Genomic DNA, 21,505 nt, shown 5'->3' on the forward strand with positions numbered 1-21,505 from the left:
ATCTACCGATCACACCTAGCGGTAAGAATTGGACTGAGACTTTTTTTTATATAAATTTATTTTAAATTAAAAATATTTTTATAAAATTAATATCAATTTATTTAAATTGTGCGTACATCATTACTAAATACTAGTAGTTTATGAACTCTTTTGTAAATTTAAACCATGTAAAATTTTGGTCCGAGTTAACGGTAATACTCAAATTCTCAAAAAATCGAAATTGAAAAAAATTATTTTATAAATTGATGTAATAAATCAAATTAATAAAATTTGAGATGTCAATTTATATATATATATTTATATATTAGTTAAGTGAACCTAACACATCTCAGGAAGATTATAAACTATTCTACTAAAAAAATTGTTGAAACAGATGGAATTCTAACGTTAGGGTGCCGAAATGAAAAGGACATAAACGCAGAAACTACGGTTTTGTTTTTGTATAGCAAGCACTCCATCTGCGTTAAGCTCGTACTCCATCAAGAGGGATACTGCGTTCCTTGTTGGTCTCTGACTCTCTCGAGCCTGGATTACTCTCTTTCTACCACTGCTAGAGATAAAGTAGTCGGTGCTCTCTCTTTCTCTAATCTTTATCATTCTTTATTCTCTTCACTCTTCTTCTTTTCTTCCCCTTTCCTCTTTTTTAATCTTTGGCAATTATCTCTTTCTCTCAGACATAAAATTCCTCCGAATATTTATTTTAAAAAAGTAGTTTTTTATTTGCCCAAAACGGCTGCTTCGGAATGCTGATGCCGGTATCGGAGCAAATTCTGAACTTCCATGTGTTTGAGTTACCATGGTTGTAGCAGGAGCAACCCACTTGAGCCCTTCAGCTAATTGGATCTGATAGCTAAAGCTGAGGTTACCACTTGGGTACCCAGACTTTCCCAAATGCCGTCAGTGTTGGGTTTCTTTGGAGCCGTAATGACCACATCTGAGCTCAACAGTTCGTAAAACCTCATGGGATGAAAAGCTAGCGAAAACTGCTCCTACCCATGTCTTCAGGTTCGCGTTTTTTACTTGGGCCATTTTAGTTAGCTTAGTTATGGTCAAAAGATTATTGGTACATGCATTTCCGCACTGATTAAGCTTTTTGTAGATCTGGGTGATTGTAGACAATGTTTGTAATTCCATTGCGCTATTTGGATTTTCTCTTTAACTTGTTAATGTCTTCTCTTGCCCCCATTTCAGGATTATGAGAGCTTTTGTTACAGCGTCTGATTCTCTTTTTAAACCTCTTCCTGGCTCACATTTTTTACTGCAGTTGAATTTTCTACAAGAGTGCTTGTTTTTCTTGTTACATTATGTTTCGAGCAGGTTGTTTTTGTTTAAGACATAGTTCTAGAAGTTTGACAAATTAGTGTTCTTCAACGCAACCTTGGTTGTTGAACAAATCCAACTATCAACATTTAGAATTGATTCCCTACCAAGGTAAAAAATTTAAGTGAAAACTCTCCGACTTTTGCGTTTTATATTAGTTCTTTGTCCACTGACTCTCACCCAAAACGTTTTCCCCGAATTTTTTATATTTTTTGAAGTTTGACAATTTAGAATGTAAACTTGCTGTTTGTGCTATACACAGGACAAGCATATATTTTTGCATGCCTTGTTACCATTTTGTTTCTCGTAAATTGTTTTTATTTTTTATTTTTTTTTATTTTTTATTTTTTATCTTTAATACTTTGGTATTGCATCTATTTTCTAGACTGTGGTAGGAAAGTTGGAATAGTTCTGATTTTTCCCTTTATTTATTTAGACGGAGAATGGAATACTATGGGTAAAGGTTCGTTTGCTTTAATCACTAAAATGTCTTCACCTGCTGCTTTTGGGTGTTTATTACTTTTGTAATTGTTTATTAGCTTTGGTTTAGGTGCTGGATGTAGAGAAAAAAAGAAAAGAATGGCTCATGCTTCCTTATGTGAAAGTTGAGAAATGCCCAATTGATTATGTTTTTAGAGGGATTTTACCGAGCTCTCCCAATGGCTGTTTAAGTACCTTGTTAATTTTGCATTAAAAAAATTTGAATTTGCCTTTCTGCTGGGGATTACAGCTACTATTAAGCACTATGCTCGGTTTTCTTGACTCTTAAATGGCACCGAGCTATACCAAAGGCTCTTCGCTCATAGATATACATTTTTCTAATCTCTAAGCTGTTAAGCATGTGTGGTAATTAAGAGAAAGACACAGGTATACTGAACACGTCTTTCAAGAATTTAATAATATCAATGTGAGGATTTCTTCTTTATCCTTTCTGTTACTCATGAAGATTTGCATTTGGCGAACATAGGCAGAGTCGAACTACACATTTATTAGAGGTTAATTGTTATTTCTATACCCCCTTTTATTTAGTGCACTTCCACAAATGTAGGAAGGAGATATGCTCAGTTCACCCCTTCAATTGTGAACTGGTTGTACTATTTGCAAAATCTTTGTGTATGGACTAGACAATTTTTCTTGCTTTTTTTGACTGGCTGCCTAATCTTTTTCTGTTGATCTTTTGCTGAACCAGGAAATTATCAAGGTCTGAAGAAGTTACATTTTTGTTTTTACCATCACTTTCAGAAGTCCTGTACCAAACAATTGCCCATGAGGCTCTACAGAACTTCTGCACTTACTTTCCTTTTCATCATAATCGCTCTCCCACCCATGGCGGTTGCTGACCTGAACTCAGATAAGCAAGCACTTCTTGACTTTGCTGCTACTGTTCCCCATCGACGCAACCTCAGTTGGAACCCTACTACCTCTGTCTGCACATCTTGGTTAGGCGTCAATTGCACGCCAGATGGCACCCGTGTACATGCCCTCCGGCTCCCTGGGATTGGGCTTGTGGGCCGCATCCCTCCAAACACTCTTGGTAAGCTTGATGCTCTCAGGATTCTCAGCCTTCGATCGAACCTTCTCAGTGGTAATCTTTCTTCTGAGATTACCTCCCTCCCTTCACTGCAATACCTCTACCTCCAACACAATAATTTCTCTGGCGAGATTCCTACCTCATTTTCCCTTCAATTCAATGTACTGGATCTTTCATTCAATTCCTTTTCTGGAAACATTCCAGAAACAGTACAAAACTTAACGCAACTTACTGGTTTGAACCTCCAAAACAATAACCTTTCTGGATCCATACCAAAAATTGATCTCCCCAAGCTCAAGCATTTGAACTTAAGCTACAACAATCTTAATGGCTCTGTTCCATCATCCCTTCAAAAGTTTTCTAATTCATCTTTCTTGGGAAATTCTCACTTATGTGGACCACCTCTAAAAGCTTGCTTCCTCCCGCCACCTCCTTCTAATTTGTCTCCACCCCCGCCATTAATTCCCTCAAATAAAAGCTCCAAAAAGAAACTGTCTATGGGAGCTATAATTGCCATTGCAGTTGGAGGGTTTGCGCTGCTGTTTCTGCTTGCTCTAATTATTGTTCTCTGCTGTCTAAAGAAAAAAGATCGTGAAGGCACTGGTGCATCAAAAGGAAAGGCTTTAAGTGGTGGGAGGAGTGAGAAGCCAAAAGAAGAATTTGGTAGTGGAGTGCAGGAACCTGAGAAAAACAAACTTGTTTTCTTTGAAGGTTGTTCTTATAATTTTGATCTAGAAGATCTACTGAGGGCTTCGGCTGAAGTGTTGGGAAAGGGCAGTTATGGCACAGCATATAAGGCAGTTTTGGAGGAGGCAACAACAGTGGTGGTGAAAAGGTTGAAGGAAGTTGTGGTAGGGAAGAGGGACTTTGAACAGCAGATGGAAATCGTGGGTATGGTTGGGCAACACCCAAATGTTCTGCCACTCCGAGCTTATTATTACTCGAAAGATGAGAAGCTCCTGGTCAATGACTATGTCTCTGGTGGCAGCTTATCTACACTATTGCATGGTATGGATATCCCTCTTTATTTCTTTCAGTTTCTGGGTGATCTTAACACCCTAATTATTTTGCCATTGTAAGAGTTGTTACTATGAACTCTTTAAACTCGAGAACAAATGAGTGGACCCGTGCCCTGCTGTGGACCAATATGAAAAGATCAAGCCAAGATCAATCATTTACAAAATTATAGCATTGTTTGCCTTTGAAACTAGAAGTGAGATGTCATGATTAAAACTACTGCATTTCCAAAAGAAAAAACTTCATTCCTGCATTTCCTGTGCAATGATTACTTCTCTTTGGTTGCAACTGCAATTGAGAACATGTAACTAACATGAAAAAGAGCATTATGGTCGGCAAAATATACTTGCAGAGAATACATGCATTGGGAGAGAAGATCATTATGAATTTTTTGATGCACCAGCAAGATATATGATGAGGTTTTCGTGCTTACTAGTGAATTTGCTTGTGGCATGTGCTTACTAGTGATCAATTATGTCACATTAGATGGCACATATTTTCTATGGTTCCCCACTGTAGACCTTCTTCCATCTAGAGAAAGTATCATGGGGCACTTTTTTTTTTTTTTCCTGGATCAAACCATGGGCCACGTTTCCAACAGATCTTTAGTAAATACTTTTTTTAACCGAAAGAACATTGGAATTTTATTTTAATTTTACCCAAAGGCTTTATGGATATGTAGCAGTTCTTTTACTTGATTAAAAAAAAGAACTCCCTCTGCATTCTTGTTTCTTATCAAGAGGTGACTATAAATTGTATATGCCAGGGGACAGACAAAATACGTACTATCAATTAAAACCTTTTGGATGATCTTTAATCTTCCATTCATCAATCAATTAACTCCTTTTACATGATCTATTATCGTTCCTTAATTTAATTTGCCTTGTATGGAATACTGCTCATCAGCCTAACTCATTCTATTGGCACTTGTACTCAACTTCAATTTGATGACAGGAAACAGGGGAGCTGGACGAACTCCATTGGACTGGGAGGCCAGAGTGAAAATCTCCCTTGGAATTGCAAGGGGAGTCGCCCATGTCCATTCTGTAGGTGGTCCAAAATTCACTCATGGAAATATCAAGTCCTCAAATGTCCTCCTCAACCAAGATCTTGAAGGATGCATTTCTGATTTTGGTCTAACACCTCTTATGAATGTCCCTGCCACTCCTTCTCGGGGTGCAGGCTACCGTGCCCCGGAGGTAATTGAAACCCGTAAGCATACCCATAAATCAGACGTGTACAGCTTTGGCGTCCTTCTCCTTGAGATGTTGACTGGAAAAGCTCCACTCCAATCACCAGGGCGTGACGACTTGGTTGATCTTCCAAGATGGGTCCAGTCTGTTGTTAGGGAGGAATGGACGGCGGAGGTTTTTGATGTTGAGTTGATGAGGTACCAAAATATCGAAGAAGAAATGGTGCAGATGTTGCAAATTGCCATGTCTTGCGTGGCAAAGGTGCCAGACTTGCGGCCTAACATGGATGAAGTTGTTAGAATGATAGAAGAAATCCGACAATCCGACTCAGAGAACCGACCATCTTCTGAAGAGAACAAATCCAAAGACTCTAATGTGCAGACTCCGTGATTTTCATAACTTTGTACCTGTTTGCTTTTAGGAAGCAACATTGAACATTTTATTTGGACACATGCCTATTGAGGTTTTCCCAAGTGTTAGGAAAAAAAAAACCCCCCTAGGTTGCACGTATAACGTGGTAGATTGTGAATGTTTCCAGTTGTGGGATTCTTTTTTTAGGGATGTTATCTTCCCTCATGATGTGGGGTTTTTCTCATTCATGATTTGTTGTAATCTGTTTCTCGACGTTGTGAATGAATTAATTAATGATCATCTCAATCAAGAACTCGTGTAACTTTCACGTCGTGTCCCAACATTGGCTGATTTGTTGTTTGTGTAGGCCACAAAGCTACGGACACAAAAAAGCAAAGGGTGCTATATCTAAAAAGCACCATCAAATGATTCAAATCTGATGTGCATTATGCACTATTTATGATGAAAATCGTTGTGTTGCTGTCTTCAACTATGATATCTTGCTCGTTGAGTTTGGTGAAAGCCAAAACACAACGAAAAAATGTTTTGAAAACACATCTTGTTCCCGAGCACCAAAAACAAAAACTAAAAAAAAAAAAAAAAAAAAGGAGCAAGATGGACGCAAAAGTAATACCAAAGAAACACGACAAGGAATATAAATATAGAAAAGGATATAGAAAAAAGCTAAAAATCATAGGGATGGAATTGCAAAAAAGGAAAAAAGAGTATTACATACATACTGAAGAGGAAAAATTATTGTCAACCGAGACTTTACAATATAGATGAATAATAAACAAGTGGGGCGCAACAACGACGTTGATTCTACGCCAATTACATTTTTTAATGTTTTCAAGGACAGAAAATTCTAGAACCAGCTCTTTACTCTCTGGTTGTGGTTTTATAATACCAATCGCCAACACCTTCTGTTGAATCTTGCTGCTCCCTTATCCCTTCTTCATTCGAATTTTTTATAATCAATTTCCTTAAGAAAGAATACATCTTTGGTGCTTTTCCTTTCAGGTAAGAGATACAAAGTGTTTTGTTCCACTGATCTGTTAATCAAAATCAGAACTTTGTGTTCTGGGTGCTTTCGATCTGTTGCTGATTTGGGTTGCCTTGCTTTGTTTGTGGTTGTTCTTTAGACTTTAGAGCATGGCATCGAAACGGATCTTGAAGGAGCTCAAGGATTTGCAGAAAGACCCTCCTACCTCTTGCAGCGCCGGTATGCTTCTTTACCCTCTTCTATTCTGACTCAATTTCCTTTGTTAAATTTTGTGATCCTGAAACTATAGTTAAAACCCTTACCTTAAGATTTTCTAGTGTCTCTGTAATTCTTTCCGACTTGGCTACTCAAGTCCTCAGATGCTTTGGATGTTAAGCGTGGTTTTGTCACTTCTTTATACAATAAAATTTTTTATGCTTTGGCTCAATTGCCCTTTGATTCATGTGTCGGTTCTAAAGTTTCTCAGCTCATAATATACAGTATATTTGTTGCCGGGAAGTTGCAGTTTATATGATTAAGTTAAGAGTATGGTTCTTATTTGTTTGTGTAGGTCCTGTGGCTGAAGACATGTTCCATTGGCAAGCTACCATAATGGGACCTGCCGATAGCCCCTATGCAGGAGGTGTATTTCTAGTTTCTATTCATTTTCCTCCTGATTATCCATTCAAGCCACCAAAGGTAATCTTATTCTATATTTCATTTTCCTTATCGGTCGTTGCATTCGTTTGCTCTCTTTCTATTGTACTGTGTTCATTTCAACGCATCACATATGGCATCGTGGCTTCAAAATCGAAATGGGTATTAAGGAGGACATGACCCTGTGCTTTAGTAAAGCTTCTCCAAGTTTATTTTGTTATATTTAGGGAACATTCTTTCCCTTAAGTTGATGTTGTTTGGTTGCTTTGGTGATCCTGTAATGCGCACCCTGCAGCAAAAAGGAAGTTTGTCATTCGTATTTCATGGGAACTATTTTTTCTTACCTAGTCACAGTCTTCGGAAGCTAAAATCTTGTACGGAGATCAATAAACTTTTGCTCTTGGTTGAGCAGAATGTAGTATTGCCTCATCAATGCATTAACTGTCTTGTGTTTAGCTGTCAAATCACGTGCCCTGATTGTGTATTTTGTATTTTCCATCTGATGGCACATGTATGCTATATATTTGAAAATAAAAATAAATTGAAAGAATGAGGAATTGCATTGATAAGAATATTTTGGTGCTTGGATTCATAAACATGCAATTCTTCATGGCTTTTTCTTTTTTCTTTTGTAAAAGGTAAGCGGAAGATACTTCTAAAAAAAAAAAAAAAGAAGTAAGCGGAAGATATTCAAGTCTCACCATCTGAGATTGACGATAAGGGGCTTATGAATGTTGATAACTAGGGTGTGGGTTTTTTAAATTCTCACAAGGTGACATGGTGTTTTGTTGACGTAAAAAGTGGAGTTTATAGCATTTCAGAATTAAGCTGTATTTTTAACCCTGTATGTCTATTTATGTGAAGTGCGTATCCTATCATGCTTTCTACTGAGTCATAGGTTTGGTTGGCACTTTGATCATATTTGCTTTTATTTTATTTTATTTTTTATGGTATGGACTTCGTTGTAGTTTGTATCACCATGTTTTGAATTCTTTGGTTATCTTATATTTGTTACTTTTGAAATCTAGAATTCTTTCTAACCTTTTTCTATACTTTCAGGTTGCATTTAGGACCAAGGTATTCCACCCAAATATCAACAGCAATGGAAGCATATGCCTGGATATTCTTAAAGAACAGTGGAGCCCGGCACTAACCATTTCTAAGGTTTCATTGAATTATTCCCATCTGTTTTGGTTTTTCTGCTCTACAGTCATAGTTAGTTAGTTAGTCTACCGTCATTACCTGATAATTGGTCTTTTTTATTTGTGATCAATTATAAGCCATTTGCTGGAATGAAAACTCTTGACATTTTTTTCCAATACACGTTGATTTTGATAATTTTATTGGCTATGAGAGACATGTCACACTGTCTTGCCATATTACCACATCAAGGCGCAAGATTAAACAACAATCTTTTGGATAACTACTATGAAGTTATGACAATTAAACAAGGTTTTTTATTGCATGTCATGTGCTGCTCACTTTTGCAAAACTGCTGCATGTTATTACAGCAGGTAGTTAAATTGTTACCTAGGTTGGGTGCTATATGCCTGATTGATTATGATAATTTTCACTGGCAATGAGTCTCATGTTACACTACACTGCCAGGTTACCTCATCAAATTGGCAGCACAAGCGATTTAGGTTTTTTTTTTTTTTTTTCCAGTTATTCTTTGTATTTCCAGACAACATTTCTGGGCTTATCTTTTTATGATCTTTTAAATCAATAAGATTTTTGAGGTCTTGTTAAAATTCTGACGAGATTAAGCAAATATCTGTTGGAAAAATTACCATCCATACTTTGTAGGGAAGTTATGATAGTAAGACATAGTGGTTTATCCCATATCTGATATTGCTTCTCACCTTTACAAAACTGTTGTTTGTTCTTACATTTAAGTAGAGGGTTAAATTTTTTACCTAGGTTAGGTTCAGACTGGGACAAGCTATATAGCATTTATCAACTTCATAAAACTTTGTTGATACTGAAAAATAACTTTGTTTGGTTTCTTTTTTTTTTTTTTTTTTTTTTTTTGAAAAATTCTATATTCATCATCCCCACACACCACACCACACCACATTTATTTTTTTCTTACTAAATGTGTGGTATAAGGATGATAAGTAGAATAATTCAATTAGTTTAGAATGATAAAACAAAAAAATAAAATAAGTGTGGTGTGTGGAAATGATGAGTAGTAAAGCTGTAACACCCCCTTCCCAAAGGCTAGGAATGTCACGTACTTTTCATAAAAATAATTTCGGCAAGAGATCTCAAATTTCATTTAGATCTCAAATTTCATAAATGAAATTAGAAATTTATTTTATAGAAAAGGTTTAATAAAGTCTTTCAAAAATATTAAATGAAATAAACTGAACAAAATTCATGTCATAAAAGCATGTTTTATTTTAGAAAGTTTGAACAAAAATTTAATGCTCCTTCTATTCCTGGCATGCCTGCTCGTATTCATCATCCTCACCAGAGGTTAAAAAAATAATAAAAATGTGTCGAAGACTCAGCAAGAAATCCATTACAACGTAAACATACTAAACATAAGGTTTTCATAAAAACTTTCATGCTGAGAGTTTAAATTCATGACTATTCATACTGATGTTTGTGCTATGCATGACTGTTTTAATTGAATTAACTGACTGATCTGATTTATCTGATTGGCCAACATACTTAATCCTGTGTACGAGGTTGTGCACCGACCTCACATCCCGCGGCCGCAAGGGGAGCCGCTGATAGTATTCTGGCATACTATGGTGGACCACGACTGAGTTCGTGGCTTGCACATCCACCCTAAAACTGAACTGCATTGATACCATGCATCTGAATGACCATCTTATTAACTGATCTGATCTTATCTTTCACTTGAATTTAAGATAGTTTACGTGTCTTATACACATGAGATGCATGACATATTATATACATAATCATAATTTTTGAATTTAAACATGATGCGGAATGACAAAATAGTATGCTATGCTGGATGACATGTTTGCATATGACATGAGTGATGCATAAATAATTGGCTGGAAATGAACTGGCTTGAATACTAATTATCTATAAACTGAACTGTGGTGATCCTAAACTTGTGATCAAATTACTTACCTCATTGCATTTCTTCTTGAATAACACTTTGGAACTTGAGACATATATGAAATAATAACTATCACTAAATTTGTTTGGAAACACATAAGTACTAATATCTTGCTTAATTAAATCCACAATCTAAAAGATAGTGTTAAACAATTCAATAAATCCTAATATCTAAATTACTTAAAATACTTATTTATAATTTAGATGAATATTCGAACTATTTTAAAATAATTCAGACTTAAATTCTTAAATTAAGTTTTATTTCTTAACATAATTATTAAATCTTATAAGAAACCTAATAAATTCTATTAAATATTCTCAACATCATAATTTTATTAAATTCTTAACATAATAATTTTATTAAATTCTACTAAATAGACAAAGAAAATTTTAACAAATACTCGCAAAACATCTTTATAAAATAGCTTTTGACTAATATATTTATTTAAGAAAATTGACTTTTAAAATGTTAAGCCCAATAAAATTAGTAAAATTGTTGTTGAAATAAAATAAGATCAAATCCAAATTAGAATACAAGTCCATCTAAAATAATTAAAATAGTGTAAGAGTTGAAATCTAGCCCATATAATATTACTACATGAGCCCAACGAAGGGATAGTCCATTCCACGCACACAAGGGCCTATCAAAAACAAAACCCACGGGTTCTTCAAGAATTGAACATACGGGCTTAACACAAAGGAAAACAGAGAGTTTGAGAGAGAGAGGTTCTGTGAAAGGAGAACTCACCGAGAGAGGGTTGAGTGCGACGGCAGCTCTGGGTGGCTGGGAGAGACCGGCGACGCGACTGGGAGTTCCTATGGTGGTGCGACACCGAGAGAGAGAGAGAGTTTAGAGAGAGAAATTGTGCTAACCGAAAACTACCGAAATCGAAAAGAGGTTGGCGGCGGTCGAGGTCTTACCGGAAGGGAGTGGGTGTGCTGGGGCTGAGCTAGTCGGCAGATTCTGGCTCCACGGGTGGTGCTCCGACGTCCTCTGGTGGTCGGTGGCGGTTGGGCAGAACCTAAGGCTTAAATGAAAGTGTGTTGATCCTCTGGGTATTTCAAAAACAGATGATTTGGGGTGGCTCACGAGTTACTCCTCTTGTACGGAGTAAGCGATATTTATAATGGTAGACGATAGAGAAAAAAATAAAAAGGAAAACTCGAGGAGTAGAGACGTGCAGAGTGGAAATCGTTACTCATTAACAGAGTCGGTTTCCACTAGAATTTGAATTTACTAAGCTAGGGATGAGGCGGAACATAAGGTTAGAATTTCAAATTTGATAGAAAAATGGGATGAAACTTACGGGTTGGTGGTTTAAAGTGTGTAACCAAGAGGCTAAAAATAGAGATAAGGTTCAGTGGAGATAGAGAAAATAAATTTTAAATTTCAAACCAAATTCTAGTAAACGTAATTTGATACAACTTAGTAATCATTATTAAAACAAATTCTAAAAATTTTCAAATAAAATTATAATAGTAATTATTAAAATAAAATAAATATAAAATCTGATAAAACTATGATTATAATAATAATAGAAAAATTTTTACTAAGAAATTTACTCTTATATCCTAAATCCAAAACTAGTATGTTACAAAAGCTCTTATTTTATTTTATTTTATTTTTTTGGGGGGGTGGGGGTGGGTTAGTTCACATTTAGAGAATGAATTTCTATTGGTTTGTACCAGATGTTTTGAAGATTTTATGAAAATGCAAGTGATGGATTGATTGTTGTCTTATGGAACAATATTAGCTTAGGTCATCTGCTTTAATAATGAGCCAACTAGACTTATCCTGAATGGTGATTGTTCTACTAATGAACCATCGATGCTTGAATTCTTATAGCTTTAGCATTTGATGCATTTTTAAATCCTTTCTCAGTATTGAATAAAAAGTTTGATGTATACTTCCTGAATTTTCAGATATTAATAGAAAAGTGTATTCATCGAGTCTTTCATGCTAACTAACTTCCTAATATTAGGTGTTGTTGTCTATATGCTCTCTGTTGACGGACCCCAACCCCGATGATCCACTTGTCCCTGAAATTGCGCACATGTACAAGACTGACACGGCTAAATATGAAGCCACTGCTCGCAGCTGGACACAGAAGTATGCCATGGGATGATGGCAAATGAAAATCCCTCAGCATCTAGAAGCAGCTGCGAATCCATGTGGGTTTCAACTTCATTCAGGTAAAAGAATGGAAATATTGAGAATGAATCTCATTTTCTTTTCACCAGGACTCAATCTTGGCAAGGAACTTTGTTGTCTTCTTGTGAATATTTATTGGAAGACATTGGAGATTGGAAAACTTTAATGTAATTTTATCATGTCGTCCCTGAATGCTCTGGCTATTCTACAACTCATATGATTGATTAAAAAATAATATTTTGTGGGTACGATTCCTATGATACAGTTGCAAAGGTTGCTTTGTATTAGGGACTCGAGTGGGTATGCATTTTGATGGGACTTGTGGATTATGCCATGCTCAGTCAAATGAGATTTCGGTTCGTTTGGATAGTGAGATAGATGAGATAGGATGGTTTTAGATGAGTTGAATAAAATATTATCAGAATATTATTTTTTAATATTATTATTATTTTAGAATTTGAAAATGTTGAATTGTTTATTATATTTTGTAAGAAAATTTGGAAAAGTTATAATAATGAGATGAGTTGAAAATGTTTCTGTATCCAAATGGGGCCTTTGTATTGAAATTGTCTCTCTCAAAAATACTACCTAAAGAAAATCTCTAAGGCCTCCGTTGGTTACTTAGATTAGATGACATGTGAAATATATAAATAGTAATGAGATAGTTTGTCAATTGTAGTTAAATTGTTTGAGTTAAGATGCTTTATGAAATTTTGAAAAGTTAGAGAAAAAATTAAATAAAAATATTGCTGGAATTTAATTTTTTAATATAATTTATATTTTAGAATTTGAAAAAATTGAATTGTTTTTGTGTTTGTTTGAAAGTTTGAAAAAGTTGTAACAATTAGATAATGATTATATAAAAATTTTAAAATTTTAAAATTGAAAAGTGTCTGTACTTAAATGGTATTTAGATGAGATGAGCTGAGATTGTATGGGAAACCAATTGGGGCCTAAAATACTATCCAGTTGGAGTTCAGGTAAATTCTCTCTTTTTTGTATAGTTATGGACTGAAAACCATGTTGCCCATTAAAACTATATAGGAATTTTGTAGAGTTACCTATATTCGCAATATAATAGGTTTTTCCAGTCTTGCTGCTTGCAATTCTAGTACGTTACGAGTAATCACTACGCATACTCTGCAATGCATATAATTGGATGGCTATGTTGTGGGGGGAATGGAGAAATTATATAATGCCATTTTCTCGAAGGAGAGCGTAAAGTAGACATCATGATGGGGGAAAATCTTTCCTGAATACTTAAAAAAGAGAAATGATTACTTGGTTTGGATGCACAAACTTATCTTTTTAAAAAAAAAAGATTTGGATACAAATACTTATCTTTCTTGAAAGAGAGGAGTGCTTATTCAGTTTAGATATACAAATCTATCTCATCTCATCTTATTATTATTATTTTCCTAAACTTTCATATAAAATATAATAAAAAATTTAATCTTTTCAAATATTAAAATAATAATAATATTAAAAATTATATTATAATAATATTTTATTCAATTTTTAACAAAATATCTTCTCTCACCTGAATTGCATAACCAAACGAGGCGGTCTATGTAGAGGATTCTTACGCCACCTCACATGCATTGAAATGAGACCTGGATATTGATTTGAATATGCAAGTAGCATTCAAGCAAACAGTATATGATAGAGATTGTCCAACTGAGGTAGGTTTGAGCATCCTCATTGGCTTAGTCAAAATTGAAGAATAGCTAAAATTTAGATAATTTGTGCCAAAAAGACCTCATATTGGATTGAGCATCTCTGAAACAATTTAGATTTATACTACAGTGGTTGGCTAAAGATGAAGAACCACAATTGATTTACCAAACATTAAAATACTAATTTCTCACTCCACAATTAGATCTTAAAATGCCTTGTAGGTGTTTATGTAGGTGTAGATTTTTTATTGACATGGATATATTGCTAGATATTTGGTTAGTGAATAAGAAATTTAGATAGAATTTTAGATAAGTTTAATTTCAATTTTTGGTTATTAATATTAAATGACATTTGAAAATATTATTTTTTTAATATTAATTTAATAAGAATATAATTATTATTAATATTAAATTGGTAGAATTATAAAATATGATACAAATAAATTAAATAAAAAAATTATTAATTTAATAATATTTTATTATTATATAGAAAGTGAATGACTAATTCAATATAGGAATTGAATTTAAATAGAATAGATAAATGTAAAAAAAAATGTGATATTGACTAAATTTTGAAGATACATTTGATCAAGTCAATAAAGATACTCTCGTGTCTCAAAAATGGGTCTATAAAGCGGATTTTGAAGAGTCTCCTATGAAGAGGAATCCCTTCACCAATAAAAGAGAAAAGCCATGGAATGCGAGCAATTAGCCTTCTGAACTGGAGAAGGAAATGGTCCATGAGTTGCCCCGACGTTTCTGTAAGTTGTCATGTGAAGTTTCTCCATAGCCTTTTTGAAGTCTTCAATTGCTCCTACGTACCCTCCTGATGACCGGTAGGTTCACAACCCTTTAAGAATAAATTTACTCCGCTATACTCGAATTATCTTATTACGAAGAAAATTACTTTCGAAGACTATCTCAACCTGGTCTTTAGTAAAGAGGACACGCTATCTATATTGGATATAGCATAATCCTTTATTCAATGAATTAAAGCTTGTGATCATGTCAGTAATGTCGAAGATATGTTCTTCCCACGAGACTGGTAAGTATACTTTTTCATCTCTACAATGTATTATTAGGTTTCGTTTGTTTTTATAGATGATATGAGTTGATATTAAAGTTAACAATTGAATAAAATATTGTTAGAATATATATTTTTAATATTATTTGAAAATATTGAATTGTTTATTTTATTTTATGTATAAATTTAAAAAAATTATAATAATGAGATGAGTTGAAAGAAATTATAAAAATACACGAGACCATTCATCTTACACGAAAGCTTCTCCTTTTCATAAATAACTAAACTAGTTTGTACAAAGTAGGTTGTTTATGATAACAACAGCCTTTCAAAATTTTAATGCTTTTTGGCATAAAATTCACGAAATGACATTAAAATTGTATGCATATTTTTATTTCCATTAACTTATCGCTTTGATGACAAGCAATGAGGAGAGAGGTGTCACTCTTTTCTCTTCCCCCAACTCTATTATTATAATAACAATAATAATACATTGATGGCATAATTGCTCACATCCTAACGTCGTCGTGGGGAGGGGACGATGTTTACCTTTGCGTATCCTCCAAGCCTACACCAACCGCCTCCATCGGTACTTTTTTTTTCAACTCTTTCACGGTGTTGATTATTTCAACCCATTACCATGCATGTAGGCCCCTTTCTCGAGTGCATGGCCATTGCCAACTTGTCCAAAGAATCATCCAACCTTGAGCTCTCTATCCATATTGGAGGAGTAGTTCGAGAAAAACAATCACCACTCTCTTCCGCTCATTTCATCAGTTTTATTATTATTTATAAATATAAAAGGATTACAAAAACTAGCTTATAAATTAATATGCTTTTAGCTGATATATTAGTTCTATTTTATAATAAAATAAATTTTATAATTTAACATATCATATCAAGTTACGTTAATTTATAAATTTATTTTTATATAATTATTTTACGATTAAAATATTTTATAGATTTTATACAGTAGTTGATGTAGACAGTATATGTCAATAAACAGACTTGATTTAACCATTTCTGACTCGGAGATATGAAATTTATGGATCTTTGGAAGGTATATCATCTAACTTTAGGGATTAGGTGGAACCTTTTGAATGAGATTTGTGTATTGCAATTTAGTAAAGGTGATTCCAACGACTATCAAGCCTCACGAGTCACGAGAGTGAGGTGGGAAAGAGAGTGAGGCAATACAGACAATTTACTGGGAAAAAAGGTTCAATTACCATATCCAACCACGTGTCTGACCAGACTTCACTAAAAAGCCAAAAAACTCCACCCCACGTTTTTCACTGTTCTGGGTGACAAAATTGTGCGGTCGGAAGCGCATGTTTCGTGTTCGCTGTTCATTATGCTTATCACGAGCTTAATCCCTCGATATTATCCTCATCTACAGTTGCACGCCATGTCAGCCACTTCTTCCTATTTTAGTCCAACTTTCTCAAATATTAGACTTCTTTTAAAAATATAATTCATCTCAATTCATTATTATAATTTTTTTAAATTTTAATATAAAATATAATAAACAATTTAATTTTTTCAAATTTTAAAATAATAATAATAAAAAAAATAATATTCTAATAATATTTTATTAATTCAATTTAACTCATTTCAACGTTCAAACGCACTCTAAAAAAGAAAAATTTTACTTATCTCACTATTTATTATTTTACATTCTATATTTTATAAAAACACTCCTACACTTTATAAAAAAAAAAATATAAGTGAGATGTAAGAATAAATAGTAATTGATATATTTATCTAAAACTAAAAATAATTAAAATCTAAAAATTAATATTAATATTTAAATTGTCACTCACTCATACATATGTATATATATAATTAATGCTACTTATTCTCTATTTTTTATTATTTTATAATGTGATATTAAATAATTAGAATCTATTTATTATATTTTATTATAAATTTATAATTTAACATCACATTATAAAATGACGAGAAGATAATAAAAAAAATAAATAAAAAAAAATTTATATATATATTTATATATGTTGGGTCAGATTATTGGAACCCCGACCGGCGACAGCCTAGCCAACGAAACCCATGCATGCAGCTTGTGGTTTATTCTTGTTTAAGTTGTGCAGATAAGATCTCAACGTTATAAAATAAAAGAACACATGGGATTGACTTTAGACCCACACACAAAAAACAAAAAAAAGAATTCCCAGTCTTAACAGCCGACAATCTCCTTAACTGCATGCTTTTTTCTACTGTAATTCAATAATAAAAGAGCAGTAATATATACATAATATACATACAGTAATGATATATACATAATAATATTATAAAATAAAAATATTTTTATAAAATAATGTTATTCTTATAAGATGTTTTATAAAAATATCTCTCGTTACAAATATAATTATGTAAAATGTTATAAAAAATATTGTGTGTAAATTATTTTTTATAATAAAAACCGAAATTTGGTTTTTAATTTTTTGGGTCCAATAGTCCTCATTTTCTCTTGTTTTTTTTTTAATTTTCCATTTTGGGCAGAGGTCTACTTAATTAGTAATGGCCAAAGTACTGTTAAGAGAGATCATTGGGGTTGGAATGGGAATTACGTGGGGGTTTTGTTTATAGGAATAGACAATTGAGAGAGGAGGTATCTAACACGTCAATAGAGGCTGCTGGAAAACGTCTTCCCTAATATTCCTCTCCTGACATGACCCATGCATGACTAATCAGAACCCAGTTTGATCCCACGCACGCCCCCCGTCAAAATGCACCCATCTTTATATATTTTTAATTTAGTACCGAGTCCTTAAAAATTGGAATCTTTCCCGAACCTCTTGGTGGGTTTTTTTTACCTTGGTTAGAATTTAAGCTTAATTATGTAATTAATGATATAATGACAGGAAGAGTGGCCTGCCCTGCACTATATATACGCTAGACCCAGCGCGATTTTCACGTCGTTTCCTCGCTCTGATCTTTCTTCTTTCTCTATATACCTAGTCCCTTCCGAGAGCTCCTCCTCGTTCGATCGAGTCTCTTTTTCCCGCCAAAGCCCGACACACTCTTTGCCAGTCATCTTTTTTTTTTTTTTTTCACTCGTGGGGTCAGACTCGGATGCAATCCTTCTCTCTGTAAAGATAAAGATCTGTTTGTAAATTTGTAATTGTCCTTCTGTCTCTGTCCCAGTACTCTCTCTTCTGCCCCCCTCTCGAGCACTACTCCTAATATAAGCGTACCCAAAGGCCATGTTCTTTCCGTGCTGAATATCTTCGAATTAAAGGAGTTTTCCTACTCCATAAGGAGTAAAGGCCTCTCTCTCTCTGCATCCTGCAGTACCACTTCACTGTGTCTCTGTTACCCATTCTCACTTCTGTCTGCGCAGAGGCAATAGAATCTTCCTGTTTGTCTAATTTGCTAACAAAGCCTTCACTCTATTTCCTCTTCGTCAATTCAAAATTTAGTATCGTCTATATAGCTAACCTTTCCTTCGCTTTGATCAACGAGTGATCCAAACAAAAAAACTCCACTCACCTTAATTCACAGGATCACATGTTTCGCTCTACGCTTCTTTGATGCTTTTGAGAAAACCCATCTGCTATCGTCGGATCTCGCATCATCGTCTATGACAAGTACCATGATAGGATCCGAGGAGAACAGCTTTTATCATCACCGCGCAGGCATGTCCTTGAAGTTCTCAGAGCACATATTAACAACGAAAAGTACTAATTTCACTCGTGAACGGAAAGCTATGGCTTCCGGTGACTCTGAAAAAAAGCTCAAGCTCGTGAGAATCATACAAACCGATGCCGAGGCTACTGACTCCTCCAGTGACGAGGACCAAGGAGAGAAGATCGTACGAAGAGTTAAAAGACTCGTCAGAGTGGTCAGCTTCGAGCGGCCGCCACTTGTCTTCAAGACGCAGAAAAAAGAGCCTTCCAGAAAGAGAGCACCGACATCGCGAGCATCCGTCACCACTCACCGGAATAAGTTCCGAGGTGTCCGGCAGAGGCCTTGGGGTCGCTGGGCCGCGGAGATCCGAGACCCGAACCGCAGAAAACGGGTCTGGCTCGGTACCTTCGACACGGCTGAAGAAGCAGCCTCCGTGTACGACAAAGCCGCCGTCCAGCTCAAGGGTCCTAACGCTGTCACCAACTTCCCCAACCCCGTCAAGACGGAATTGGCGGTGGACGTTGATACGCCGATTACGGAGAGTCCCGGTTCATCTGACGCGGCTTCCTCCTCCCCGACTTCGGTCCTCCATAATTATGATGAACCCATGCCATTCGACGGCCTCGGTTACGGCGACGTCGACGTATTCGGGTTCAATATTGACTTGCCGTTAAGTTGGCCGGACTTTGTGGTTTCCAGAAAGCACGTGAACCAGAAGGAGGAGGAAGACTTTGGCGAGTTTGACGTCGACGACTTCTTGGCGAACGGAGTTTGCTAAATTCGGACGGGTAGTTTAGTAATGTCATCCAACAGTTGTGTCCGAAACAGAGACGTGGCATGGTTTGATCGCTGAACACACACTGTGACGAGAGTCGAGAGTCAACCAAGAAAGTGGAAGTTACGGAAGTACCCTCGTTGATTTTGATATTATATATATATATATATATATAGGTAAATGAAGGTGCGTGAGTGTTAATATATAGAGTTAGTCGGGTTTAGTACTAATACGGCAATTTTTGTCTCGTGTTAATAAGGTTTTGTTTCCATTGTAACTGTTATTAGGTGTATTTTTTCATAAAGAGAGATGCAAAGAGATAAGTTGGAAGTGAGTGAGAACCTTGAGAAGAGATATTTAGGCCAAGAAGCATCGAAAAGCTAAGGGATTTTGTTGTGACGATATTTGTAGTAGTTGTCGTTTATTAATACGAGAATATATAATAGTGCATATGACTTTGGTCTGTCCCTTTGCCTGGCTGCTGTTATAGGGGTGACTCTTCACTGATGGACGGCATAAATAAATATATAATAAGTAAATACATAATTAGGGAGGGTTTCAACGTTAGCCACGTGTTGAAAAGTCAAACTCCGGCGCACATGATCAAGGCGTCGCGCTCACGGAGGATGTCTTGTGTCGGATATCTTTAGGAGCGCGTTAACGTTAAGATAGGTGCATGCATGTATTTTACCTGACAGATCATGGCTTGCGTACCGTGTTTCAGATGGGTATTACATACTGACCGAGCACGATCGCTTGTAATTTTATTCTTTACACTTGATGAAAGCTAGCTATGAATATTGCTATTTTTTATTTTTTTATCGAATTAAAATAATATAATTTTTTAATATTATTTATATAAATTTTTGGGATAATGAACTCTGTATGTACGAATATTTAATATTTTATTTATATCTGTTTGAGTGATACAACAGTAAAAAGAAGAAAAATGCTGTCAGTAAGTTGATTAATACCACATATTTATTTAATTAATATATAATTTATTATTCTATTTAAACACAGGACTTGCATTTAAATTTGTTCGAGAAATCTCAATTGAAAGCTGGCTAGTACCAAATTCATGCAGGAGTAACTTCCTTAGATAGACCTGAAGAAGGCAGGTTGGTCTATAGCTGCCGTCCGTCAGTATTCGTCTCCATTCATCTCATTGTAATTATTATAATTTTATTAAATTTTTAAACAAAATTTAATAAAAAATTTAAATTTTTTAAATTTTAAAATAATAATAATAATATTAAAAAAATAATATTTTATTCAACTTTTAATTTTTATTTTAACTCATCTTATCTCTATTACAAACTTTCAGCTTAGAGAAGTTAGGAAAGGGATCACGGGAGCTCCTGAGGGTCCTGTAGGACAAGAAATTAGGCCTTTAATTTCTAACTACAGCTGAAATTGGTAAAAAATGATATTTTAATTCCGTCAAGCATGCAGTGAATTAAAAATTATCGTAAATAATTAATTATAACGATTAGTATATATTATAAGAAAAATAGATTTTTATAATTAATTTTTTATAATTAAAAAATTATTTATAATTAATTTTTATTGTAAATAATCATTTAATTAGAATTAACTGTTTATAAATAAGTAATTTTGTATTTGCGACAATTTTAATAGTTGAAAAAAATCTGATTGTTTTGTAGTGTTACTGCGCGAGCCCACAACAAGCTGGAATGAATTTAAAGTTTGGAGGGTCGGAGAAATTTGGGATGGCATGGATTTTAAGAGGAGGATTTTGAGATTTGATGGGACCCGGTTGGTGACCAAACAGATATGAAAGATGTCATGATTAAAATAGACACCCACCCAGCCAATTAACCACAGCCGCCTCCCACTATCCCCATTTTTTATATTCTTTCTTCTTCAGCGGAAGAGCTGCTTAATTCTGTAATATTTTGCATTATATTTATCAAGTATTAAAAAAATGGATATTTATTCTTTAATCTTATACATTAATTACTATTCATTTTTATAATTTTATATTTATCATTTTTTAATAAAATGTAAGATATTTTTTTATAAAATATAAAATATAAAATAATAAATAATAACTTATAAA

General features: G+C 34.4%; 3 protein-coding genes across 3 annotated transcripts; all 3 read left to right on the plus strand.

Annotated features, from left to right (window-relative positions):
• Window positions 1-381: 381 nt before the first annotated feature.
• Window positions 382-5,722, plus strand: LOC121238902 (probable inactive receptor kinase At5g58300). Its single transcript, XM_041135990.1, has 3 exons — window positions 382-1,005; window positions 2,510-3,859; window positions 4,823-5,722. Exons 1-3 carry the CDS (start codon window positions 996-998, stop codon window positions 5,449-5,451), a joined length of 1,989 nt encoding a protein of 662 aa, XP_040991924.1. The 5' UTR covers window positions 382-995; the 3' UTR covers window positions 5,452-5,722.
• Window positions 5,723-6,215: 493 nt separating this feature from the next.
• LOC121238992 (ubiquitin-conjugating enzyme E2-17 kDa-like) lies at window positions 6,216-12,491 on the plus strand. The gene is made up of 5 exons (XM_041136114.1): window positions 6,216-6,432; window positions 6,548-6,634; window positions 6,966-7,093; window positions 8,111-8,215; window positions 12,130-12,491. The coding sequence occupies exons 2-5, from the start codon at window positions 6,565-6,567 to the stop codon at window positions 12,271-12,273; spliced, it is 447 nt and encodes a 148-aa protein (XP_040992048.1). The 5' UTR covers window positions 6,216-6,432; window positions 6,548-6,564; the 3' UTR covers window positions 12,274-12,491.
• Window positions 12,492-17,923: 5,432 nt separating this feature from the next.
• Window positions 17,924-19,870, plus strand: LOC121238967 (pathogenesis-related genes transcriptional activator PTI6-like). The gene has a single exon (XM_041136080.1). It carries the CDS (start codon window positions 18,601-18,603, stop codon window positions 19,423-19,425), a length of 825 nt encoding a protein of 274 aa, XP_040992014.1. The 5' UTR covers window positions 17,924-18,600; the 3' UTR covers window positions 19,426-19,870.
• Window positions 19,871-21,505: the final 1,635 nt, after the last annotated feature.

The sequence above is a fragment of the Juglans microcarpa x Juglans regia genome, chromosome 7D (genome assembly GCF_004785595.1).
Source record: "Juglans microcarpa x Juglans regia isolate MS1-56 chromosome 7D, Jm3101_v1.0, whole genome shotgun sequence".
Classification (NCBI taxonomy): Eukaryota; Viridiplantae; Streptophyta; class Magnoliopsida; order Fagales; family Juglandaceae; genus Juglans; species Juglans microcarpa x Juglans regia.

Bases quoted from the DNA above. Each gene is read 5' to 3' on its own strand.
- LOC121238902 (XM_041135990.1), top strand. The intron at 3,860-4,822 runs GTATGGATATCC...ATTTGATGACAG, and splicing joins CTTATCTACACTATTGCATG to GAAACAGGGGAGCTGGACGA.
- LOC121238992 (XM_041136114.1), top strand. From the start codon at position 6,565: ATGGCATCGAAACGGATCTTGAAGGAGCTCAAGGATTTGCAGAAAGAC. The intron at 6,635-6,965 runs GTATGCTTCTTT...TTGTTTGTGTAG, and splicing joins TCCTACCTCTTGCAGCGCCG to GTCCTGTGGCTGAAGACATG. The intron at 8,216-12,129 runs GTTTCATTGAAT...TCCTAATATTAG, and splicing joins CGGCACTAACCATTTCTAAG to GTGTTGTTGTCTATATGCTC.
- LOC121238967 (XM_041136080.1), top strand. From the start codon at position 18,601: ATGACAAGTACCATGATAGGATCCGAGGAGAACAGCTTTTATCATCAC.